Source organism: Rhinoraja longicauda, chromosome 13 (genome assembly GCF_053455715.1).
Source record: "Rhinoraja longicauda isolate Sanriku21f chromosome 13, sRhiLon1.1, whole genome shotgun sequence".
In the NCBI taxonomy this organism is placed as follows: Eukaryota; Metazoa; Chordata; class Chondrichthyes; order Rajiformes; family Arhynchobatidae; genus Rhinoraja; species Rhinoraja longicauda.
This window is the reverse complement of record NC_135965.1, coordinates 50,632,363-50,660,180: the sequence shown is the minus strand read 5'-3', so window position 1 is coordinate 50,660,180 and position 27,818 is coordinate 50,632,363. Positions and strand designations below refer to the sequence as shown.

Below are 27,818 nucleotides of genomic sequence, written 5' to 3'. Positions count from 1 at the left end.
CTTCTAATAACATGTGTTACTAGAGTAATCTTAGTCAAATCACTTGTCCTCTGATCCAATTATGATTAATGAATCTGAAATACCATTAGCTTGTAAGTGCAAAATATTCCTTTAGAAACATAGAAACAGAAAATAGGTGCAGGCATAGGCCATTCGGCCCTTCGAGCCAGCACCACCATTCAATATGATCATGGGTGATTATCCAAAATCAGCACCCTGTTCCTCCTTTCTCCCCATATCCTTTGATTCCATTAGCCCTAAGAGCTATATCTAACTCTCTCTTGAATACATCCAGTGAATTGACCTCCACTGCCTTCTGTGGCAAAGAATTCCACAGATTCACAACTCTACCTGAAAAAGTTTTTCCTCATCTCAGTCCTAAATGGCCTACCCCTTATTCTTAAACTGTAACCCCTGGTTCTGGACTCTCCCAACATTGGAAACATTTTTCCTGCGTCTAGCCTGTCCAATCCCTTAAGAATTTTATATGTTTCTATAAAATCCCCTCTCATCCTTCTAAATTCCAGTAAATATAAGCTCAGTCGATCCATTCTTTCATCATATGTCAGTCCCGCCATCCCAGGAATTAACTTGGTGAACCTGCACTGCACTCCCTCAATAGCAAGAATGTCCTGCCTCAAATTAGGAGACCAAAACTGCACACAATACTCCAGGTGTGGTCTCACCAAGACCCTGTACAATTGCAGTAGGACCACCTTGCTCCTACACTCAATCCTCTCGCTATGAAGGCCAACGTGCCATTGGCTTTCTTCACTGCCTGTTGCACCTGCATGCTTACTTTCAGTGACTGATGTACAAGGACATCTGGGTCTCGTTGCATCTCCCCTTTTCCTGATCTGACACCATTCAGATAATAATCTGCCTTCTTGTTCTTGCCACCAAAATGGATAACCTCACATTTATCCACATTATACTGCATCTGCCATGCATCTGCCCACTCACACAACCTGTCCAAGTCACCCTGCAACCTCATAGCATCCCCCTCGCAGCTCACACTGCCACCCAGCCTTGTGTCATTCGCAAACTTGGAGATGTTTTAAAGATTTATTCTGTTTCTTTATCCACAGATGCTGTATTTTAGCATTTTCTTTCTTTATTTCAGGTGTACAGCGTGGTTACTATTCTGTTTTTGTGTACCTTTGACACTCATATCAGATGAATGATATTTACTGGATCATTGAAGTTCCCTGTGATCCACAATAAGCAGCTTGTACATCTGCATCCAAACTTCAAAATTGTTTCCCCATTCTATGGATCGACATGTACATCAGCCAAAACATTATGACCTGATGAGCCAAAGCATTATGACCACCTGCCTAATATGCTGTTGGTCCTCTGTGTGCAGCCCCATACGCAGCAGGGTGCGATGCACTGTGTATTGTGGCACATTCCTCCCGTGACCACCATTAACATTTTCTGTGACTTGTGCCACAGTTGACCTTCTGTTGGTTCGGATCAGACGGGATAGCCTTCGTTGCCCTCGCGCATCGATGAGCCTTGGGCGCCCAACACCCTGTCTGTCGCCGGTTTGTGGTTTGTCCCTCCTCGGACCACTGTCGGTAGATACTCACCATTGCTGACCGGGAGCACCCCACAAGCCTTGCCGTTTCAGAGATGCTCTGACCCAGTCGTCTGGCCATAACAATTTGGCCCTTGTCAAAGTCGCTCAGGTCTTTACTCCTGCCCATTTCTCCTGCATCCAACACATCAACTTCAAGAACTGACTGTTCACTTGCTGCCTAATATATCCCACCCCTTGACAGGTGCCATTGTAACAAGGTAATCAACGTTACTCACTTCGCCTGTCAGGGGTCACAATGTTTTGGCTGATCGGTGTATATGTCTCACCTTTGTGTTTGTGCCCATTTTGTTGCTTCACACAGAGTGAACCACCAGAGCCACTGTTAATTGTTCATAAATCTGTATTTCCATTGTCCTGGTAAATATTGAATTATGCTCAACAGTTTGACTGATGCTGCTGCCAACTCTAATAATGGAAGACTTCCCTTGTTGGGGTTCTTAGAATCAACAACCCCACCAAGAGCAAATTTTGCACGACTACATTGCTTTGTTCGGATAAATTGACACTCACAAAAGGCATTCTGTTTGGCAGGCTGTGCATGTTGTAATACTGCACAGAGCTTGACCAAAATGTGCGAATAAATGATTCTTTCTCATTCCAATCAGAATTCTTCTGTTCAAACTCTCGTAATCCTTTGCATTAAATCTTAATTTTCAGTATTGATTGCTAAAATCTCATTTGTCTCCCTTGCTTAATGTCTGAGAGTCAATGCTGACATTGCACAGGAATTATTTGCTTTTATTTCAGGCGATTGATATGGTTGACCAATTTAATTTTACTTCTGGTGCCCTGAGCTGTTGTGTTGCATTCAGCAGTCCTCGCTTTTATCCAGAACGTGCCTTCCTGTTGTCAAAAATGATAAGTGGGAATCCTCTTTGATGGTGAAGCACTGCATCTCCTTGTAGTGAAAGTACATCTAGTCTATTGCAGCTGGAATACAAGATTTATATTTGATTTGCATTGTAGAGCCAGCACACAACTTTTAACCCTTCAAATTTCTGGAGATTGTTTAAGTAATTACAATGTAATATGAAGTATAGAAAAACAGTTGTACAGAAAAACACTAAGTGCTGGAGCAACTCAGCGGGTCAATAGACAATAGACAATAGGTGCAGGAGGAGGCCATTCAGCCCTTCGAGCCAGCACCGCCATTCAATGCGATCATGGCTGATCACTCTCAATCAGTACCCCGTTCCTGCCTTCTCCCCATACCCCCTCACTCCGCTATCCTTAAGAGCTCTATCCAGCTCTCTCTTGAAAGCATCCAACGAACTGGCCTCCACTGCCTTCTGAGGCAGAGAATTCCACACCTTCACCACTCTCTGACTGAAAAAGTTCTTCCTCATCTCCGTTCTAAATGGCCTACCCCTTATTCTTAAACTGTGGCCCCTTGTTCTGGACTCCCCCAACATTGGGAACATGTTTCCTGCCTCTAATGTGTCCAATCCCCTAATTATCTTATATGTTTCAATAAGATCCCCCCTCATCCTTCTAAGTTCTGTGGAGAACATGGATAGGTGACGTTTCACAGAGTGCTGGAGTAACTCAGCGGGACAGGCAGCATCTCTGGAGAACATGGATAGGTGACGTTTCACAGAGTGCTGGAGTAACTCAGTGGGTCAGGCAGCATCTCTGGAGAACATGGATAGGTGGCATTTTGGGTTGGGACCCTTCTTCAGTTTGAAGAGGGTGGAAAGAGCTCGGGTGGCCCAGAAACCGCTGATACACGTGGATTCCTGAATGCTGTCAAAGCTACACAACATCCCCAGCAGTGAGGACTGCACAGAGCTGGTCAGGGGAGGCAGAGGAGCAACTCCAGGACGGCTTGGAGTCCGTAGACTGGGCAATGTTCAAGGACTCAGCTACGGACCTGAATGAATACGCCATAGTTGTTACAGACTTCACAAGGGAATGTGTGGAGGGCTGTGTTCCTACAAAAAACCATCTGAGTGTTTCCCAACCAGAAGCCTTGGATGAACCAGGAGATCCGCATTCTTCTGAGGACCAGATCCCAGGCATTCAGGTCTGGCAACGCAGAGGTGTACAAGAAGTCCAGATTTGATCTTGACAAGTTCATCAAAAATGATAAAAAGGACTTCTGCTCTAAGCTGGAGGATGAGGAGGGTGTTCGGTAACGGTGGCAAGACTTGAATACCATCACTGCCTTCCCGAGCCCCCATACAGTCACATGGTATTACAGTCACAGTCACAGAGGCCAACGTCAGAAGATCCTTCAGGGGAGTGAACCCTGGGAAAGCGTGTGGACCTGATGGTTACCCGGTCGAGTTCTCAAAACCTGTGCAGACCAACTGGTTGGTGTTTTTGCGGACATTTTCAACCGCTCATTACTGAGGTCTGAGGTTCCCACCTGCTTTAAGAGGGCATCAATAATACCTGTGTCCAAAAAGAGTAAGGTGACGTGCATCAATGACTAACAACTGGTGGCACTAATGCCCGTGGTGATGAAGTGCTTTGAGAGGTTGGTTATGGTGCATATCAACTACCTCAACATGAACCTTGTCCCACTACACTTTGCCTACCGTCACAACAGGTCAACGGTGGATGCGATCTCACTGGCTCTCCACTCCCCACTGGACCACTTGGACAATAAAAACACTTAGGTCAGGCTGTTGTTTATAGACTACAGCTCAGTGTTCAATACCATCATCCCCTCCAAGCTGGTTACCAAGGGACCTGGGGTGGAGGAACTGCACCGAGGAGTCCCCTGCAACCTGTTTCTCTCACGTTCACAGACTCGCCAGCTGCCTGCCACTGCTGCGGGCTGGAAGAGTCTGTGTACCACGTGTACATGGAGTGTGTGAGTCTGTGTACCACGTGTACATGGAGTGTGTGAGTCTGTGTACCACGTGTACATGAAGTGTGTGAGTCTGTGTACCACGTGTACATGGAGTGTGAGTCTGTGTACCACGTGTACATGAAGTGTGTGAGTCTGTGTACCACGTGTACATGGAGTGTGTGAGTCTGTGTACCACGTGTACATGGAGTGTGTGAGTCTGTGTACCACGTGTACATGAAGTGTGTGAGTCTGTGTACCACGTGTACATGGAGTGTGTGAGTCTGTGTACCAGGTGTACATGGAGTGTGTGAGTCTGTGTACCAGGTGTACATGGAGTGTGTGAGGTTGCAGCCCCTGTTCCAATATCTAAAGGGGCTGCTCCTTGCCTTGTGGCTGCACTTTTCACCCACCATCCTCATCTTTGGACACCCTGTGCGTAGGGAAGAGGGCAGGGCTGAGGATGTCCTGGTCGGGTTGCTCCTGGACCTGGCCAAGCTGGCCATCCGCGAGTCACGGTGCCAGGCGGAAGAGGGCTCTGCCCCAGCCGGCTGCCTGCCCCTTTGTCCGTGCCCGGGTGGTGTTGGAGAGGGACCGCGCGCTGTCCACGGGCACCGTGGGAGATTTCCGGGACCACTGGGCACCGCGGGGGGTTGAATGCATCCTTGACAAGGAGTGTAAGACAGTTGTATATTAGTTTAGCGTTTGTCTTGTATTATGGTGGTGGCTTCTCTTTTGGTTTTATTGTACTGCACATATTATTTTAATATTTGAATAAATCCTTTTGATTAATAAAAAAAGCTGGTTCCCAAGCTCACGGAACTGGGTCTCTGCACATCCCTCTGCAACTGGATCCTCGACTTCCTCATCCACAGACCACAGTCTGTTAGAATTGGCAGAAACACTTCTTCCTCAATAACAATCAGTATAGGAGCACCTCAAAGCTGCGTGCTCAGCCCCCTGTGAACATTGCCCAGTCCATCACCGGCTCTGACCTCCCCACCATCGAAGGGATTTACTGGCGACGCTGCCTCAAAAAGGCAGCCAGCATCATCAGAGACCCACACCATCCTGGCCACACTCTCACTGACCCACACCACCCTGGCCACACTCTCACTAACCCACACCACCCTGGCCACACTCTCATTTCACTCCTGCCATCGGGAAGAAGGTACAGGAGCCTGAAAACTGTAACGTCCAGGTTCAGGAACAGCTTCCTCCCTGCAGTCATCAGGCTATTAAACACTACAACCTCAAATAAGCTCAAAACTACAATAGACTACTGTTGCTATTATTGCACTACAATTGGGGTTTTTTTGTGTGCACTTACGTGTTTATAAATATATATATATAAACATAGCACAAAAAGTAAGGAAATTTGTGTTTGGTAGATTATTTCTTTGTTGTAACAATTCTTCTTGGCAATAAATCTTATACCGTTGGAAAGCCTGTTTATTTCCCTTTTAAATGGTGCCACATTTGTAAGGAACATGCATTTGTGGGATGAGCAGCAGAGCTGAGTATATGGGTTGCGCCCATGAAAAATTTGCCAAATCTCTGCCAATGCCAAACAGCTTATTCTGCCATTGACTCTTGTTCGGTCTTGTTTGGTGGATTGGATGATTGAAGTCTGAAGAAACAAGACATATTGGCAATTTAACAATTTATTCATGTAATAAACAGGAGCCACAGTAGCGTGTGGAAGAACCATACACAGCCATAACAGCCTGGCACCTCCTCCTCATGCTGGTCACCAGCCTGGTCACACACTGTTGTGGGATGGCATCCCATTCTTGTCAGCACCTGGGGGTACCAGAAGCTCAAAACAAGAGTCAATAGCAACAGCAGAATAAGCTGTTTGGCATTGGCAGAGAAGATTTGGCAAATATTTCATGGGCGCAACCCATATACTCAGCTCTGCTGCTCATCCCACAAATGCATGTTCCTTACAAATGTGGCACCATTTAAAAGGGAAATAAACAGGCTTTCCAACGGTATAAGATTTATTGCCAAGAAGCATTGTTACAACAAAGAAATAATCTACCAAACACAAATTTCCTTACTTTTTGTGCTATGTTTATATGTGTGTGTGTGTATATACACATACTCGCAAGTATGCATACACATATATGTAAACATACGTATATATATATATATATATATATGTGTTTATATATATGTGTGTGTGTACTTGCGGGTATGTATATATACACACTGAACTTTTTTTTTCTCGGTTATTATATTGTTTAAAGTGCACTATGTATGCATATTCTGGTGTGTTGCAGCAAGTATGAATTCCATTGTTCTCTCTGGGACATAAGGCAGTAAAACACTCTTGACTTGACTTGACTCAAACATCCAAACGACTAACAGCGCACCTCGCTTAGATTCAACAAAGATGAACTTCTCAAGTACAGCATGGCAGTCAGCACCCATTGAAAGACATACTTTGAAGAACTTCTGCATTGTGTCTTTGTCCTTGATAAATGCTCCCTTGACTCCATTCCACATCAATCCATCCAGTGCAGTCTTACCATCACTCCAAACCATCAAAATCACAGGGCCATATACTAACTAATAAACAAGAAGATCTTGAGATGATATCTCAGTCAGCGCCAAATCTTAGCAGTGAAGAGGTTGAGTTACAAATTCACAATCTCATTTCCAATGTCCAGGAGAGACAATCATGCCAAGGAACCACTGAGAGCTAAAATTATGACTTCCTTGAAGAAAGGAGCTAAAGAAGAACATGTTTTCCACAGACTCTCATGTCTGCTGCAGGAAAAGTCATTGGCAGTGTTCTCAGCTACCCGCATTCAGAAGTTGATAACTGCAGCCTCTATTGTAGTGTGGATTGTATCTGCCTAGATAAGATATAGTCGTCAGTGCATGTTAGTTCCTAGCAATATGCAGGGAACAGCACTATGCCTGGCCTTATAGGAAATGCTGCCTGACTTGCTGAGTTACTCCAGCATTTTGTGAATAAATACCTTCGCAAAAGTCTTTGACGCTGTCAGTTAAGATGAATTGTCCTGTATAATCCAGGGAGCTACTGACACTCGATACTTTCCCTGGCCACTCATCTTCCTTCATGTTCCCTTTCTTATTCTGCCACAATCTCCATAGTTCCTTGTAACCATCTCAATTTCCACTATCCTGTAAATCTGCCTTTTAACCTGCTGATTCTGCTTCATGCAAAGGTGTTGTGGCAAATTTGTGTCAGAACCTAAATTGTACTGAAGGCTGAATTAAAGAATACCATGATGTGACTGGTTTTGCTCAGCCATCCACAGGCAGGCAAATGCCTCAGATACCAGTAATTCTTCACATTAACTTAGGCACTGGTCTGTGTAAAAACTGGCAGCAATCCTCACTGCAGAGCCATCTGTTTCTTTTAAGAGATATTTAATCACCTCTATCAATTCTTCAACAAATTTCACAATGTATTTAATAGTGATGGTAACATTCAAGTATAAGGTTTCTATTTTTATTTTTGAAGGATAATGAAATGTCATGTTCATGAGTTTAATGTCATTGTTTAAATTGGATTTGTTGTTTAATATTCAGTTTGATCCCAGTTGCAAGGTTAGACTTCATAATATCAAGAAGAATTCCAGCTACTAGTTCTTATTGACCAAATCAGGTATTACAGTGCAGGAAGGAACTGCAGATGCTGGTTTAAGCCGAAGAGAGATACAAAATGCAGGAGTAACTCAGCGGGACAGGCAGCATCTCTGGAGAGAAGGAATGGGTGACGTTTCAGGTCGAGGCCCTTCTTCAGACTAGGTATTGTAGTGTTGTTCCCATTGAAGTGGATTAAGTACAGAGAGCATGATAAAGAGAGATGTGGAGGGGGTGTTGGGGAGGGAGACTGGGTTAAGAGGAAGGGTAGAAATGACAAAATGAAAAAGAGCAAAATTTAGGTTTAGGTTTATTATTATCATGTGTCCTGAGGTATAGCGAAAAAGGTTTTGTTTTGCATGCTATCTGATCGGTTCAGTTAATAATATACATAATTACAATCAAGTCAAACTTGAGTACAGTAGGTCAAGCAAAGGGGAAGATACAGAGTGCAGAATATAATTCTCAGTATTGTAGCGCACCTGCTCCATAGACAAAGTCTACTGCCTACAACGAGTCACATCAGACAGTACCCTAGATTATGGAAGGACTGTTCACAAGACTGGTAACAGAGGGGAAGAAGCTGTTCCTGAGTGTGGTGGTGCGCGCTTTCAAGCTTCTGTATCTTATACCGGATGGGAGCGGGCAGAAGGAATAACTAGTCTGAGGAAGGGTCTTGACCCGAAACGTCACCCATTCCTTCTCTCCAGAGATGCTGCCTGTCCCGCTGAGTTCTCCAGCATTTAGTGTCCATTTTAGGAATGACTGGGGTGGGAATGCCTTTGATCATGTTGGCTTTGTGAAGTGTAGTTAGAATTTAACTTCATGTAGTTAAGTACAACTATATTAAACTTCAATTTCAATAGGAAGTGTCTTGGCAAGATAGCATTATCACAAAACCTCCAGAGATGGAACGCAGCTCCAACTGCAGTTTTTTAATTTGCACATTTAAATATATGTGCGATTGCTAGAAGCTGCTGTCTGATTCACATGTTGATGAATAAAGCATTGTCCACCTTCACGATTGTTTCTACAGCAAAATGTGCCCTATTGTTCTGTCTTCTCTTACAGAAAGCTGGAACCTTAATCAAACGTGCTTAAACAAAGAGATTTTTTTTTAAATTCGGCTGGCTTCTCATTATTTTTCTGTCATTGTTGACCCAACGGGTCCACTTGGTCTAGCACCATTTAAAAGACATTTGGACAGTGCATGGATAGGAAATAATTAGAGGAATATGGGACTTGCATATGTGGGCATCTTGCTCAGAAAGGACAAGTTGGGCTGTTCACTCCACCACTCTAGTGAAAATCAACTCTTTTTCCATAGTTTCCGATTAACTAATTTTTTCTGCACCTTAATTCCTCATATTTAAGGAATTATTAAATAAATTACTATTGTAGAAATTCTCATAAAACTGCAAGGCACATCCAATTCCCAGTCGAATATTTGAGAAATGTAACAATTTATTTTGATATTTAGAATTCGGTAGCATTTTATATTATACATTAGAATATTCAGGTTACCATCACTTTTTAATTTTTAAATAACTTTATTTATAATAAATACAGCAAATGCATTCATTCTTATGCATTAATTATACCCATAGTTTTTTTTTAAATGCACGAACAGCACGTTTCACCATCCAGTGGAGTTGAATGTGGTCCAACCCCATAAAGCCTTTGCATTGTTTGCAGTTTTTGTACAAGGTTCAGTGTGTTAACAGGTCAGACAGCATCTGTGGAGCAAGTGGACAGATGACATTTGTAGTCGGGACACTTCAGATCCCACCCGAAAAGGTTGTTTGTCTATTCTCTGCACAGATGCTGCTTTACCCACTGAGTTCCTCCAGCACCTTGTGTTTTGCTCAAAATACAACCATCTTCAGTTTCTTGTAACTTCAGTGTCTATCAGCATTCACCCCTGTTCCTTGTAATCCGCCAGTCGGGGACATCTCCGTGCCCTGGAAGGCCAACAACTTTCATGCAGACCAAAGTGTGTCTTTCAACATGTTTATGATCATCCATTTGCATTTGATGTTTGTCTCGGTATGCATTCCTGTAACTAGTCCATAGATCAAAGTCCTCTGTTTCACAACTGCTCAGGGCAAACCAAAACAAGCAATTATTTCCAGACGTTCTTGGAAAAACACAACCCACAAAGAGATTTCCGATCATCTCATCCTCACCACAGTCATTCTCGATGGCAGCATGTGCTGACAGCGATACTCTGGCTGTGCAGGATGTGATAGAGAGGGCCCTTCTTGCTGCCGGCAAAGCAAGGTCTCGGTGCCTGTTTGTGAGTTCTGATGATGAGCCATTCTGTCAAATATCTATGATATTTTGCCGGGAATCCATCCCTCAGGATCCACCATGCCTTCCATTGTGTGATGGACGTGGCCAAAGGTGCATTTTTGCAGAAAGCTTTCCATGAAGGACACATAGTCTGGCAAGGTGCACCTCTGAAAAATCTCTCTACTGTCCAGTATTGCAGTGTGTGGAATTGTAGAGACACAAGGGACTGCAGCTGCAGGAATTACAATAAAGACACAAAGTATTGGAGTAACTCAGCGCGTCAGGCAACATCTCTGGAAAACAGGGATAGCTGATGTTTTTGGTCGGGACACTTTTTCAGACTGATTGTGGTTGGGGGATGGGGTAAGAAAGCTGGAAGAGAGGAGAGGCAGGATAAAGCCTGGTAAGTGACAGCTGGATACAGGTGTGAGAGTACTAGGTGAAAGGGACTGGTCAAGATGGGGGATCGGATGGAATCAAAAGTATTTGGAGATGAGTTATGTATGGCTGGAGAAGGCAGAAACAATGGGTCTGCCAGGGCAGTTGTTTGTGTGGATTTTGGGAAGGAGATAAAAGTGGGCAGTGCAGGGTTGGGGAACGATAAGGTTGGAGGCTGTGGAAGAGAGATCTCCCCCTGGGGAAGAGGTGATGAGATGGTAACAGTCTGGGAGATGATGGCTTTGTAGGTCGGATGGGATGGACAAGGGGAGGCCAGGCTTTGTTGTGCCCCTCCTCTCTTTCAACTTTTTACTCTCACCAAAATCAGTCTGAAGAAGGGGCCTACTGGAAACGCCATCGATCCGTGTTCTCCAGACCTGCTGCGTGACTGTTGTTACTCCAGCACTTTGTAACTTTTGTTGAAATTATATTATGTATTATTCATTATTCAAGGTCTGCAGTGAGATGCTGCAGATGTTCTACCAATCAGTAGTAGCCAGTGCCATCGTCTTCACTGCCGTGTGCTGGGGCAGCAGGGCGAAGGCCACGGATGCCAATAAGGTTAACAAACTCATCAGGAAGGCTGGCTCTGACCTGGCGGAGTTGGATTCATGGGAGGGGGTCTTGGACGGGAAGATGCTCCTCAAACTGCAGAGGATCTTGGACAATACAGCTCACCCCCTCCATGACACGCTGGTCAACCTGAGGAGCACCTTCAGCAACAGGCTTTTCCCATCAAGATGCAGCACAGAACGCCACAGGAGATCCATCCCTGTGGCTATGAAACTCCTCCCCCTTCTGCCATGTGGTAGACTGACACCCCTCCCCCTCCCCCCCCCCCCCCCCCATCCCCCAATCTTTGCACATCCCTAATTCATTCCACTCGTCACTTTAATTTCATGTTTCATGTATTTTGTGTTTTACGACTCTTGGCAGATCAATTTCCCTCCTGGGATAAATTAAGTTCTATCGTATCGTATCGTATATCATTTTTGCTTGTCTGATTCGGTTTATTGGTGTCACGCCTCGCTGTATAATGGAGTTTCGATCATAAGTTGATTCTTTGCACACTTAACATTTGATATTGAACCTGTTGTTTAAGGTATTAACTATTATTATACGGGAATGTATTCGAGGTACTATAGTTCTTAAAGTTGCTGAGTCGAATAGCATTTTCAGAATCAGCCTCAGTTTCCATAGAACGGATAAAATAATTGAGTTTGGAAATACAGCATGGAGGCGGCTGCTTCGGCCAACAAGTCCATGCCGACCATTGCCCATCCATTCACACAAGTTCTACATTATCCCATTTTTTGCATCCACTCCCTACACACTAAGGGCAATTTACAGAAGCCAATTAGCCTACAAACCCGCATGTCTATGGGATGTGGAAGAAAACCGGAGCACGCAGTCACAGGGAGAACATGCAAACTCTACACAGACTGCACCCGAGATGAGAGTCGAGGCCGGGTCTCTGGTGCAGTGAGGACAAGAACAAAAGGGACAAGAAAGAATGAATCAGCTCCAGAACTAAAGCCGACAAATAGCAAACATTTGAAAGAAGAATCACCAGAAAACGATGTGGCCATATTTTATATCGTAGTTGAAGCTTTAATTTCTTTGAAAACCCCTTGGTCTAATAGCAGCAAAATGTGTTAGATTTAGTATCAGTTCTCAGCAGTCATTGCTGTAGTACATGAAAGTTTTTTTAATTAAATGAGTAGATTGGGATAAAACTACAATTCTCCAGAGAAATCAAGTGAGAAAGTTGCTGAGAAAGCTCTCTTGCGTTTTTGAAGTGGTGAATATTCAGTGCAGACTGTGAATTACTGTGCATAATAATCCCTTGTAAAAAGGAATTAGAGTCAATCAAATAGCATTTTGTTTTGTGTGTATCTCAAACAATCTCAAAAAGTAAAGCATTCTGACCCATTTTACCCCTTGCCTGAATGGCTTCCCACACTTTACTTTAGTTTAGAGATACAGCGCGGAAACAGGCCCTTCGGCCCACTGAGTCCGCGCCGACCAGCAATCCCCCGCACACCAACGCTTTCCTATATGTGTTTACTCATGAACACAGCCCAGTCCATAAAAGGTTTGTAACTTCCTTCCATCCAGTCCATCTTCACAATGTGTGACATCAGGAAGGCTGGGAATATCATCATTCTGGACATTCCCTTTTCTCTCCTTCCCCCTACTGGGAGAAGATACTGGAGCTTGAAAGCTCGGGCATCCAGATGTAAGTACAGCTTCTTCTCCACTGCTATCAGATTCCTCAACTAATTCTTTCCCCCCTCCCTCCTTCCCAGAGTTGCTGCCACAAGCTCTTACTCTTAGCTCTCCCCTCACTCAGTTATTCCGTCATTTTACATTGATTTTGTTTGCATTTATTCTAACCAGGCGACTATCTTTACGCCTTTCAATTGCTTTGCAGTTTTAGTTAGTGGCAGCGTTTCTGTTAACAATCTTTTCTTCACAAGACCTTGCTGGGGAGAAGCCATGCTGTGAGGGGGAGCTCGCATTGTAGGTTCAATGCAGAGCACAAGTTTTGATTCAGCTGGGTTTTCACAAGTTGAGCAGATCTTTGGAAATAGTGCTGGTGTAGGGTAGGGACTGCAAGGAGGGAAGGATAGATTGAAGGGTATATGAACGCTATAGGTTGTTTACATTTAAAAGAAAGACACAAAGTACTGGAGGAACTCAGTGAGTCAGGCAGTATCTCTGGAGAACTTTGTTGGACGTTTTGGATCTGGACCCTTCTTCAGACTGTGGTGGGGGAGGAAGGAAGCTGGAACCGAGGCCAGGACAAAGCTTAGCAAGAAATTGGTGATTTTGTAACAGTGGTGAGATTTAGATCATATCGTTTCTTTTCTATTCCAAGATCTGAATCATTGTTTAGTTAGTAATGTGGAACAAACTAATTAAAGGTTTGTATCGGGAGGAACTGCAGATGCCGGTTTAAACCGAATATGGACACAAAATGCTGGAGTAAGCGGGACAGGCACCATCTCTGGAGCGAAGGAATGGGTGATGTTTTGGGTCGAGACCCTTCTTCAGACTCGTCAGGGGAAAGGGAAACGTGAGATATAGATAGTGAAGTTGACAGATATAGAACAAATGAATGGAAGATATGCAAAATGAAAAGTTTGTTTTTGTGTATATCGTTGATGAATTTTTGTTGTCAAGGTAATTCTTTACATTGAACGTTATAGCAGCTGACAGGTTTTCTCTTTAAACATCCGTGAGCAGTCACTGAGGTGCATCTTCTTTGTTTATGACCAATGAGCCGTCAATCAGTCAGTATTCCGAGTGAAATGGTGAGTGATTGACAGCTACTTAAAGAGCAGAAATGAGACTGCAATTAAACGAGCTGATTGCCACTGTCTGAAAATGTTAAATGCTAGACATTTTGTATATTAGACCTGTGATGCTCTGTGAAAACCACTTTGCATCAACAGCATTTTAACCGTTCAGCTGCAAAACCCTTTTGAATAGTGCAGACTATCATTTAGAAAATTGCTGCACTAACAGGGCAGTGGAACTTCAAACTAAATCATTTATGTATAATGAACTTTTTGAATGACACAAAAGGTAATTCGAGTTTCACTGTACCTTAATTGGTACATGTGCCAAAAAAACTGACTTTGAAACCTTGAAGTAATGTTTCAAATAAATCAAGTAAGTGTTATTTATGCTTTAAAGAAAAAAACACATAGCTGTACTCAAACTCTGTAAAAAAAAATCAGTCATCAAAGAATTAATTTCAATTGATTAATGGTATTCCTGTGCTTATGTACAGATAGATTGTCAGATTCATTGATGTGCTAGATCTGAATTCTGCAACTTGATTTAATCAGTTTTAGAAGTTAGTAACACAGAGGATGAAAATTAACTTGCAGAAGTTTGTAAATAATTTATTTGGACTATTATAATTTGTCATAACCTCCCAAATCTGCAACCACTACCAATTTACAAGGGCAAAATCAGTCGATACCTCTGAATCCTACTATCTGCACGTTATTTAAATTTGTAAATAGATCACTGTTGTTTCTAAGTCAAAATCCTGAAACTCCTTCACAATATAAAGGTACCTTTATTCAGAAGAAACAGAAGTTCAAAAAGAGGACTCTCCAAGATCATCTCCAGGATAATTTGGGGTGGAGAATAATTACTGGGGTTGTCAACAATCTCCACATCCAGTAACTGGATAACGGTATGAATGAATGGTTCAACATATTGAGCATTCTATGCAAGTGCGTGTCTGTTACCTTTACTCCAGATCTTTTTAGTCTCTACTTGTTTTTTTTAATTGCAGTCAGTAAAACCATCAGGCTGGAGGTGGGAAAAGTCTCAGAATATAAGACAATTCAGAATGTAATAGGCTTCCTCAAAGGATCTATCAACCCAGGTAATTACATTTTTTATGCTAGTAAACTATTTTCATTTTTTGTATAACACATATTGAGGTGCTACGACAGTGAAAGTGATTGCACACATATTTTGTAATGTTAGAGTTACTGTCCTGGTTAAATTCCTTATTTATTTATCAAATTATGTGGTACTTTCTGTTGCATTCCTTAATAGCTTGGCCAGCATTTTTCAGTTCAATGAACGATCAAAGATTGAGATGAAACATAGTTCCCAGAAAACCATTGAAATTCAGATATGCACATCCAGCTTTAGGACGTGGGACTACTAGTAATTGGTGCTGCATTTTGGTGCTTTACTGCATCCCTTTTGAGATGAGATTTTCATTGCAAGTGTGGAACGATTTTTTCTGCTTTTCATTGCTTTCATTTTTGTTGTGGTATGTTTTACCAAGTGCAGCATTTAGACCAAATGTGATTACAGAGAGAATGCACACTGCAGGTGACCTTTGAAAATACTGTATATTCTACCTTGACCATTAAATTAAAATTGAATCGGTCATGCAATTGAAATGCTTTGTCCACTTTAATTTTTTTCCATGAATAACCAGCTGATCAAGAAGGTCACAGTTATGTTACTTCATTACCTCTGGAACTGGTGTACTTTCTTCCCTTGTTCCAGTGAGTGCATGGCCAATCCGTGGAATAAAATCCACAGGGAGAGAACAAAAATAGTTGGTATTGATTCACTTAAATGCAAATGAGATAAAAATCTTCCTGAAAATAACATTTTTGGGATCAGGAGATTAGTTAATTGAGCCATTCAATGTGTTATGTGAAGCATGACTTTGCTGCACATAACCTTGGTAACCTTGCACCTCTGATTTTGAAAGTTCTTCAATGTATGAGTCTTCCTCACATTGTATTTGGCTCAAACATAGGGTCATTAATGGTAGATAGACACAAAAAGCTGGAGCAACTCAGCGGGCCAGGCAGCATCTCTGGAGAGAAGGAATGGGTGATGTTTAGGGTCGAGACCCTTCTTCAGACCAGTCAGGAGAAAGAGAAACGAGAGATGCAGACATTGATGTGGAGAGATAAAGAATAATGAATGAAAGATATGCAAAGAAGTAACAATGATAAAGAAAACAGGCTATTGTTAGCTGTTTGTTGGGTGAAAACGAGAAGCTGGCGTGACTTGGGTGAGGGAGGGATGGAGAGAGAGGGAATGCCGGGGTTACGTGAAGTTAGAGAAATCAATATTCATACCACTGGGCTTTAAGCTGCCTAAGCAAAATATGAGATGCTGTACCAATTTGGCCTTCTCTAAGTTTTTCTGCAGTCAGTTTGATCTGGCCTAAGGAAGGACATATTCCTGAAAGGAAGAAATGTTCCTATGAGGTAACATTGAGTAGGCCAGTCTGTCTTTTTTGCCTTCTATCTCCTGACAGCAAATGCTTATTCTCATAACTTCAATGAATAATGATAATAACTAATCACCATTCGCTCAGTCCGCCTGGACCTACCTGCACTTCCTCCAACCTCATCTACTGTATCCGATGTTCAAGATGTGGACTCATAAATCGGCAAGACCAAACGTAGACTGGGCGATCGTTTCGCTGAACACCTTCGCTCAGTCCGCCTGGACCTTCCTGATATCCCAGTTGCCAAACACTTCAAATCCCCTTCCCATTCCCTCACTGATCTTTCTGTCCTAGGCCTCCTCCATTGTCAGAGTGAGGCTAATGACAAATTGGAGGAACAGCATCTCATATTTTGCTTCGGCAGTTTACAACCCAGTGGTATGAATATTGAATTCTCTAACTTCAAGTAACCCCTGCACTCCCTCTCTCTCCATCCCTCCCCCACCCAAGTCGCACCAGGTTCCCGTTCTCACCTAGCAAGCAGCTAACAATGACCTGTTTCCTTTATCATGGTAACTTTTTTGCATATCATTTGGTCTATATCTCTCTACATCACTACATATCTCTCGTTTCCCTTTCCCCGGACTAGTCTGAAGAACGGTCTTAACCCAAAACGTCACCTATTCCTTCTCACCAGAGATGCTGCCTGTCCCGCCCAGTTATTCCAGCATTTTGTGCTATCTTCGCTATAAATTTGTATATATATAATAGATAGATAAGGATGTTCTGTCTCACCTCCATGGGCAGTAATTTTAGTTAATCCCAAACCCCTCACAAGGTCCCTGGTGCCATAGTCCATTGCTTGAGGTGAAATGTTTGTTCTGCCAGTCTGCTGTTCAGTAACAATCCAACACCTTGCAATTTACTGTGTTTTCATTGCAAAGGAAGTTATTTATGTTCAATTCGGTAAGTAAAGGAAATGAATAAAGACTTGGATATCTGAGGAAGAAATGTCACATTTGTAGTTCCTTCCTACATTAAAATCTATCTTTCAGGCTACTATCCTTACACTTCCACTGGAGTCTGACATGGTTACAGCACTGAAACAGAGCTGAATTAAATTACTGTCAAACAGCAAAACCATTTCCTTCTGTTACTTTCATAGTTCAATCCCAATGAACATTTGGTCCACTAAAATGGGCTCAGACTAAACCTTTTGCAAACAACCACTGATAGTAGATAACCATATGCTTTTTGTGTGAGCTGCAGATTTAGTTGGAAAGGTCTGTTTAGCAGGTGGCACTGACAGATTTTTTTTATAATTCAATTCACTATTTTGATCTGATATTTATTTCTTTATCATTCTCAATTTATAATCCTAATCAATATTAGTTTTATTTAAATTACCTAATCGCATGTCGGCTGATTTCTAAAAGTAACTGAATTTCTAAATAGTTGTGCTTGCTCATCAACAAAATGGAATTCTTAGAAAAAAAAAATTCCATTGCCATTCAAGAAGTTTATGTTGTGTAGGAAAATAACTGCAGACGCTGGTACAAATCGAAGGTATCACAAAATGCTGGAGTAACTCAGCGGGTCAGGCAGCATCTCTGGAGAGAAGGAATGGGCCCCCATCCCTTCTCTCCAGAGATGCTGCCTGACCTGCTGAGTTACTCCAGCCTTCTGTGATACCTTCAAGAAGTTTATGTTTATCGGTAATAAAGTTAATGTCCTGCATGATTGAATTTCACACAATGATATTGTGCTGTAATGTGAATTGAACACAGAACATACAATATAGAACAGTACAGCAGAGGAAGATGCCCTTCTGCCCACAATGTCTGAAGGCATCCCCTGCATATCCATGCACCTATCTAAAAGCCTCTAAAATGTCACTATTGTATCTGCCTCCACCCCTGGCAGCTTGTTCCAGGCACCTACCACCCTCTGTGTAAAAAAACCCATCATAATTATCATTGATCTTAATCATGCACAAGTTCTGGAAGTGCTGAGGGGCAAATGGACGACAGCTTTCGGTCACTAAAGATTGTTTTATCCTGGCACATGCTGATGACTCGATAGACCTTGAGGGCTTTGAACCACTTCAGAGATTACTTCATTGGGATGGTTCGGTCTGTCCCCTGTCCACTTCTTCCTTCTAGTCTTCTCTCCTTTCTCTTTCATTTCAACCATTACATTGCTTCAACCCCTTCAGTTTTCCAGTCAGAGAAAAGGAACTTCTAGCTTGGGCTTCAGCCCTGTACACTCATTATTTTCCTCATCTCCTGCACACACATAGTTAGTGTCCCATTCAGTTCACTCGACAAAATGCCCTTGGGGTCCTCTCTCCGATTATTATCGGGTGCAGCTTAAACCAGACAAAGGGCTGCTTCTAGGCACAGACATCGCCACCTCCTCAGTTCACTGTCGCACCGAACACCACAGCCCCACCCGGCTCGGACACGCCCCGCAAAGAGTGGGTCGCCCTGAACCGGCTCCGCACAGGGGTCGGCCAGTTCAATGCCAACGTGCATCGTTGGGGGTTGCGTCCATCAGCAGCCTGCGTGTGTGGAGCAGACCAGCAAACAGCGCATGTTCGACTGCGCTGTCCTCCGTCCCCCTGGTGGAGAGGTAGACCTCACGGCCCTCGACAACAGCACATTGCACTGACTACAGCGCCTGGAGGCCGTTACATGATTTCTGCTGCCTCAAACGCAAGAAGAAGTAGGCTAACTAGGCATTGTGCCCTTGGCAATTGTTGATCTATGTGAGATTACCTCCTTAACCAGGTTTTATATGCCAAAGAACTAACCTGACCTTGTTCTGTCCTTAGAATAATCAAGCATAAAACTTACAAATATACCATGGGTATGTATAACTCCCCTAACACTAAAGCTCCATATGTATACATGTACGAATTAACTGTTTAAATTTGCACAAAGGACAGAAAAAAAGTAATTTGTTTTAGTCTATTTCATGTAGCCCATCATGCCACATGACTAAAGTTTTTGGGAATGTGCAATCAACAAAGAAAGCTAGAAATAAGGAACAGCAGATGCTGATTTATTTTTTAAAAAGAACACAAAGTGCTGGAGTAACTCAGCAAGTCAGGCAGAACATGGAGAGGTGACATTTTATAATAATAATAATAATAATGCATTACATTTATATAGCGCTTTTCAAACACTCAAAGACGCTTTACAGGGATTTCTAGAACATAGAGAAGTGAATAAATAGATAAATAAGTAAACGAACAGAGAAAGGAGACAGAAGGTGAGGTGACCTTCAGTGGTTGAAGGCAGTGCTGAAGAGGTGAGACTTCAGTGATGTTTTGAATGTGGTGAGTGAGGAGGAGTCTCTGACGGTTTGGGGTAGTGAGTTCCATAGGGTGGGAGCAGCGATGGAGAAAGCCCTGTCCCCCCAGGATCTGAGTTTGGTCCGGATGGGGGGGGACAGGAGATTGGCAGCAGCAGAGCGGAGGGTGCAGGTGGGAGTGTGCCTGTGGAGGAGGTCAGTCAGGTAGGATGGGGCCAGGTTATGGAGGGCTTTGTAGGTCATGAGGAGGATTTTGTACTGGATTCTCTGGGGGATGGGGAGCCAGTGGAGTTTGTAAAGGACGGGGGTGATATGGTCACGGATCGGGGAGTGGGTGAGTAGACGGGCAGCGGAGTTTTGAATATTGAAGTTTACTGATGATTTTTGAGGGTGAGCCATAGAGGAGGCTGTTGCAGTAGTCCAGACGGGAGGTGATGAAGGCGAGGATGAGGGTTTCTGCAGCTGTGGAGGAGAGGGATGGGCGGAGACGGGCAATGTTTTTGAGGTGGAAGAAGGCTGTCTTTGTGATGTGTTTGATGTGTTTGTCGAAGGAGAGGGTTTGATCAAAGATGATTCCAAGATTCCGGATGTGAGGGGAGGTGGATACTGGGAGACCATCAATATTGAGGATGAAGTTTTGGGTGGATTTGGTGAGCGTTTTTGGACCAATGATGATGATTTCAGATTTGTTGCAGTTGAGTTTGAGGAAATTTGATTGAAGCCAAGATTTTATTTCAGTGATGCAGTTTGTCAGTGTAGAGTGTGTGGTGGTGGAGATTGACTTGGTGGAGATGAGGAGCTGGATATCATCGGCGAAGCAGTGGAAGTTGAGACTATGACGGCGGATTAATTGACCAAGGGGGAACAGGTAGAGGATGAAGAGGAGGGGGCCAAGGACTGAGCCTTGGGGGACACCTTGGGGGAGGGGAGCGGTGGGGGATTTACAGTTGTTAATGGAGATGAACTGGTGCCTGTCAGAGAGGTAAGATTTGAACCAGGATAGGGCTGTGCCGGTGATGTTTGGTGTGTGAGGAAAAGGAAAACTGATATGCCATCAGCTTTCTTGGAATAAATATATATGTCCTCCCTTAGGCAATGCTATCTGTGATATATTACAGATACCTCCAGTTCCAGCCTGGGACCAGCCCAGCCATAGATTCTGAGAGCTGCCAAGACCTTATTAGCCATTAGCAGAACAAGTCTTGCACTGCAGCATGGCTACATTTCTGGCAGGTGCATGTGGGAACATTCCAGAGAATGAGCTTGAAAAAGGGCCCTGACCTGAACATTTCCCTCTAAAGATACCGACTGATCTGCTGAGTTACTCCAGCATGGTGTTTTTTGCTCAAGATTCCAGCATCTGCATTTCCTTTGTCTCCAACAAGCATGCTGATAGGCTTTTTATAGAGCTTTGATAGATCTAGCCTCCAGCTGAAAGGCACCTGGCTGATTGTCCTTCTCTTCACATCCCATTTCCCCATCTACCAGCATACTGTCCTGTTCTCCAGGCGTTTGTACTCACCTGGGGTCTGCCTGATCTAACAGCCTGCAGAATGTAATGCAAGTTCAAAGAAGATGTATGCGCAAATTTTTACACAGAGAGTGGTGGATTCCTCAAACGTGCTGTCAGGCATGGTGGTGGAGGCAGATACCATGGCGGTGTTTTAAGAGGCTATTGGATCGGCACATTGGTTAGGCAGGTACATGGAATGTAGCGATATGGATCACTTGCAGGCAGAGGACATTAGTTTATCTTAGCATCATGTTCAGCACAAACATTGTTCAACACCCATGGCAGCAAATTGTCATCGGTAGTCATCAAACAACAGGTGCTAATTGATCAAATTCCACAATTGTGGCATTGCCACACAAATTTTCTTGTTTCCGATCCCATTATACTTACCCCTGGCAATGAGAAGGTTCTGAATAGCTGGAAGAGTGTCAGGATTCAAGCACTCAATTGAATTGCACCCATATAACTAGAGTAGTGCCCAAATGCAAATCACCTAGATAGAGTCGTAGAGCATAAAATGGGGAGGAAGGAACTACAGATGCTTGTTTAAACCGAAGATAGGCACAAAATGTTGGAGTAACTTAGCGGGACAGGCAGCATCTCTGGAGAGAAGGAATAGGTGACGTTTTGGGTCAAGACCCTTGAAGGATCTCAACATGAAACACCACCCATTCCTTCTCATCAGAGATGCTGCCTGTCCCGCTGAGTTACTCCAGCATTTTGTGTCTATTTTCGTAGAACATAGACATGGAACTGTACAGCACAAGAACAGACCATGTGACCCACAATATCTGTGGCAAACATAATGTCAAGAACAACTCTTATCTGCTTGCACAGGATTCATATCCTCCCATTCCCAGCATAGCCATGTGGCTATCCAAAAGTCTCTTAAATACCATTGTCATATCTACCTCAACCACCATTCCTGGTACCGTGTTCCAGCCACTCACCACCCTCCAAGATTCCAGCACCTGCATTTCCTTGCGTTTCCAACAAGAATACTGATTGTTTTTTTTATAGAGCTTTGATAGATCTCGCCTCCATCTGAAAGACAACTTTCCTCTTGTACTTCTGGCTGATTGTCCAGCAAAAAAACTTGCTCCGAGTCATAGAGTCAGTCATGCAGTACGGAAACAAACACTCCCACCCAGCGCCCCATGCTAACCAATATTCCCCATCCAAACACACCCCATTGCCCAGGCCTCTCTCTCTCTAAACCTTAGCAGTTTATTATTGTCATAGGTACCGAGGAACAGCATACTCTCCATTCAATGAAAGACTATTCATGATTATAATCAAGCTGTTCACAATGTACAAATGCCGGATAAAGGGTATAATATTTAGTGCACAATAAAGTCAGATTAAAGATAGTTCAAAAGTCTCCAATGGTAGACGGGGGGGGGGGGGGGGGGGTGACCACATTTTAGCTGATGACAGGACTGTTCAGTTGTCCTGTAACTGCTGAGAAGAAACTGTCCCTGAAACTGGAGATCTGCATTTCCAAACTTCTGTACCTCTTGCCTTATGGATGAGAGGAGAAGAGGGAGTGACCGTACACCTAATCAAACCAAGACAAGGAGAGAATTAGTGCAAAATAAAATTTAACATAATAGGAGTCTATTCATTTGGTTGTTGGACTTTGAAAACATTGCCTAACAAACTTGCAGTTTCCTCAAAAATATTTTAATTGTCTCTCCAAATATTTATTCACTCTTCCTGTGACTTGAATCTTTTTTACCACTCAGTGTTCTAACAACCCACGACTAAAAATATTCAGTGTTTCTGTTTGTTCTTTTGAGAAAGAGGTGTTAATCTCATACTGCTTCATTCAACACCATCTGTTGTTTAAATGCAGTATAGCATCAATCCTGGTTCACAAAATTGTACCCATGCTTTGAACCAAGCCACCGCCAGCAAGTGTAACTGAAGTTTCATTGAACATCGAACAGTACAGCACAAGGAACAGGCCTTCTATGCCGAACATGATGCCAACATAAACTTATCCCTTCTGCCTGCAGATGATCCATATCCCAGCTCGTAGAAATCTTCCACTTTAAATATATCTAGGTTTCATTTGAATTGAATTAAATTGAATAAATTTTATTAGCCAAGTATGTACACATACAAGGAATTTGCCTTGGTGCTTTGCTCGCAAGTAACAACATGACATACAGTAAACAATTAAGAATGAAACATGATAATTTAAGAATGAAACATTATAATTTCAACATGGGGAAAAAAAATTGGGAAAAAAAGGAAGGTACATTATAATAGTTTATTGTTTATAGATACAGACTTATTTGATGCAGTTTAAAACAAGCCATCTTATTAATTTAGTGCTCCTAATTATAATATATCGTCAATACCGGGAGTATTAGCGCTGAAAGTTTTATGATCTTGCTTTATATTTGACCTTCATTAAAATAAAGTTTGCTTTAACTGTAATTAGTGCAAACTAATCTGTAATATAATATGCATACACATTTGAATAACAGCTATAAAATTAATTACATTATTATACAGTTTAATTTAGACATTGTTAACATTAGTGATTTTCCGTGCCAATGGATTGTTTTAGATGTAATGCTTAAGACGGCACATTTTCTTTAAGATGACTTGATGTGCTGCACCAAACGGAAATTTGAAAGACTAAAAATTGCTGGAGTTGTGAAGGTAATAGGTCTGCAGGGGCCTTGTTTTATTCTTAGTACAGTACATTGCTTGAGCTAATAAAATGTTCACACTGTCAGGATGAAACTACTTAGCATTCAGCATCATTTGGTGTGTTTTAAATGGGCTGCACAGTTTAGTGTGTTAAGCAGCATGCTAATGAGATTTTTTTAGAATGAAGGTCAAAGTACTGGCAGTAAAACAATAATGCTCTGTATTTTGTCGAAAATTGAGTTGGATTATGCAATGGTGATAAGCTTGATTGTTATTGTCTTGAGCATTATTAGTCACTAAGATAGAAATTTGTCCTCAATCACTTGTGCTAAGTGTGCGTTAGAGGAGCAGCTGAAGTCCATGGAGCTGAATTGCAGAAATAATTATAATGTGCAGTTGTATTGATGGAGAATGGACTTCTATACTCAGTTTCTCTGGATTTATTTGCTTCATCTGCTGACTACATGATCTTATGATCTATATGACCATCAAGATGAATCACCACGACCACCCCCTTCCAACCTGATAGATATTGATAAACACAAAACACATGTAATATATTTAATGTATGAGGGGAGATGAAAATATGTGCATTTAAATAGCACCTTTAATGTCTTGAAGACATGACAAAGTGAATAACAGCCAATAGATTACCACTCAGAAGCAGTTACAGTTGATGAGCAGAAAAACCATTAATGAGTGTTTTTGTCCAATTACTGTGCTTTACTGGATAATTGTAAATTGATAGCTTGGATCCACAAGTATAGTTATTGCTTGCCGGAGATTGCAACCAGATCATCAAGCACAATGAATATTGAAATGACATATTTCCTTGCAAATAGGAAGGGCAGTTGTTTGCAAGACCACTGATGGCTTCAGCCGTACGTGTGGGATGTGGGCTTCTATGACAGAATGCTGTGAATCTATAGGTGTTCACATTGTTCGCAACCTAACATAATCTTAGGATTTAGAACAGGTCACCTCCTGACTGCATTTTCATTTCTAGTTTCCATCAAGAAAGATTATATGTTTTAGATAAGTAAATGTCAGACAGCTGTGCTGAAGTATTTTGAAAAGCATTATGTTTCAAACTACTCAAACAATTTAGATTTTCTTTTCTGATGTTTCCAAATGTGTTTTGAATAATTAGAAGATTTTTGCAAGATATTTTCCATCACCTTAGATTGACTGTGTATATGTGCTTGGATTTCTGCACTGTCTGCATTTCTGACTGCACTGCATTTCTGCATTTCTGACTACACTGACCCCTTCCAACCCTTCCGAATTTGGCGGAAAGTTTCCGCTTTTTTATTTCATTTCCACCATTCCGATTTCGTCTCACATTTTTCAGCAAAGCAGTCGGTAATTGCAATTTGTCGATTCAACCGCTAGAGGTCGCTAGGGGTTCCGCGAGAAATCGCTCGCGCCCTGGAAGTCTCCCCGTAAATGTGGCATCTAGGCTGGGCAAGGCAGCCAATCTCGACCTCATCGGGACTTCCATGGCCGATCGGTGGGTTGAATTTGCAACCTGCGGCCAGGTCTCTGGAACTCCAGCCCAGCTGGAGCCAGCACATCTATCCCCATAGCCGTCTCCTTGGCCGGCTGGATAAACCAGCAAAGCTCTGGAACCAAGAGTGCCAGAAAATCAGTGATGGAACTGTAATGAGTAAATATTAAATTTAAGTGCAAGATTATATAACTAAATTAATTAATTAAGATGGGGTTAAAATATAAAACGCAGCAGAAAAGCCAATTACCACCTTTTTGGGCTGATTATCAATTAATGTGCAAATTTACTTCAACAAGTACTTCCGTATGCTTAGTCGAGTCGCATATATCAACTCTTGCTTCATAACTTAGTCATACATTTTATGACCATTGTTCTTTTATTCAATACCAAGAGAATTGGGATGTGTAAGGAAAAAGAAAAATAGGAAAGACAAAACAAACCATTTTTTCTTTGTGTTGCTAAAAGTATCTCTGTTCAATAAGCTTTCTATAAATAACAGAATATACTCCATGATTGGCCTGACATTGTACATGCAGTCCAAGAACTACAGACTGTTGGAAATAATAGTCGTTTTTCACATTTGAATGTAGCGCAACGCGTATGCACATTTGGCGTGCATACCTTTTTTTGCTGAAAAGTTGCATTACGCACCATATTATGAATTTTGATGTAAAATTCTGAATTTTGGACATCAAAATTATAAATTTGTAAAATCAAATGTTGGGGGGTCTGTAAACTGCATTTCTGACTGCACTGTCCTGCCATGATAATATGAGGCAATTCTGTGGAAAGTGGCATCACCAGAGCAGCAAAGCCAGACGAAGTGAAAAATGAAAAAAAGTAGAATGGAGGCCTTCCAGGAAGCTGGGTGGGAGGATGAAGAGTCAAGGTAGCTGTGGGAGGCCCTGAGCTTCTAATGGATGTTGGCTACTAATCCAGCCATTTAGTTGGATGACCGACAATGGGCCTGTAATGATCCCTGAACACAGACCTCCAGTGGGAAAAACAACCTTCTATCATTACCCTCTGCTTCCTAACTTCGCCAATTATGTATCCAATTAACTAGCTCTCCCATGCGATCTAACCTTCCAGCCAAGCCAACCATGCAGGACCTTGTCAAAGACATTTCTGAACACCATATAGATAATGTTCATTGCCCTGATCTCATCAATCCTCTTGGTTACCTCTTCAAAGAAATTCCTAACGAATTTGTGAGTGGCACTTTCCCATGCATGACTATCTTGTTACACAATGAGTAGTGATTGTTGGAGGTCAGTGATGGCAGCACTATGATGATCCTCGGGGAATCATTGTATCTCAACTCAATAGCTGCTCCACTAGCGACACCCCTGCATTATAATGTCAGGAATGGGGAAATTGACTGATGATTGCACAATGTTCAATTCCTCTGCTCCTCGTATGATGAAACTGTGCACACTAACAGAAAGTAATGGACAATATCCTAGTGTGGGCGGATAAATGCCAAATAACATTCAGACCATACAATTGCCAGGAAATACACGTCTCCAGCAAGAAAAAAAGTCTAGTCACCTCCTCTTGACATCCACCAGCATTACTCTCAGCATCACCAGCATTCACGCTATCAATATTTTGGGGGTCACTATTGACCAGAGACTTAAAGGGAACACCCCTTAAATATTGTGGCTGTAAAAGGGATTGGAGTTGAATATTCTGTTGTGAGTGATACTGCTTTTGACTTCCTCAAACCTTTTCACTATTCTCCAGTGTGGATTGTAATGGATTGGACCATTCTTAATGGTCCCCTGATGAATAAAAGCAGCAAACAATGTTACTTCACAGGTTTGTTACAGGCTTGTGGAAAGTAGCCTACACATCCCATTTTCTTTTAATCCTTTAGCTGTTAAAAATGTATTGAACTAAGTCCAGTATATACTGAGAGACTGAGCAACCACAGCCCCTTGGCTGGAGAATTCCACAGATTCACCTCCCTCCAAGTGAAGAATGTCACCGAATCTCAATCCTGAATAGCTGACCCTTATTTTGAGACAGTGACCCCTTAGTTCCAGTTGGCTAGGCTAGAGGAAAAATAACTGCGTACAATACCAGTAATGCCCATAAGAATCCTCTAATATGTTTCAAAAATATTTCATTCTGCAAGGAAGTATAGGCCCAGTCTCCTTTATCTCTCGTTATATGCCCATCTCTGGAATTAAACTGGTGAGTTTTCACTGTAGTCCCTCAATGGCAGGTATATCCTTCCGCAAGAAGGGAGACCAGATCTGTAGACAACATTCCACATGAGGCCGCACCAGGGCTCTACATAATTGTATTCAGTTATTAACCCACACCGACCAT

The 27,818-nt window shown here is 42.5% G+C and overlaps 1 protein-coding gene across 1 annotated transcript in view; it reads left to right on the top strand.

Moving 5' to 3' along the window:
• naaladl2 (N-acetylated alpha-linked acidic dipeptidase like 2) overlaps nt 1-27,818 on the top strand; it is a 624,478-nt gene that overhangs the window by 432,600 nt on the left and 164,060 nt on the right. The window contains exon 10 of the mRNA XM_078410100.1: nt 15,064-15,156. Within this exon, the coding sequence (XP_078266226.1) occupies nt 15,064-15,156 (93 nt within the window). The remainder of the gene's footprint in view (nt 1-15,063; nt 15,157-27,818) is intronic.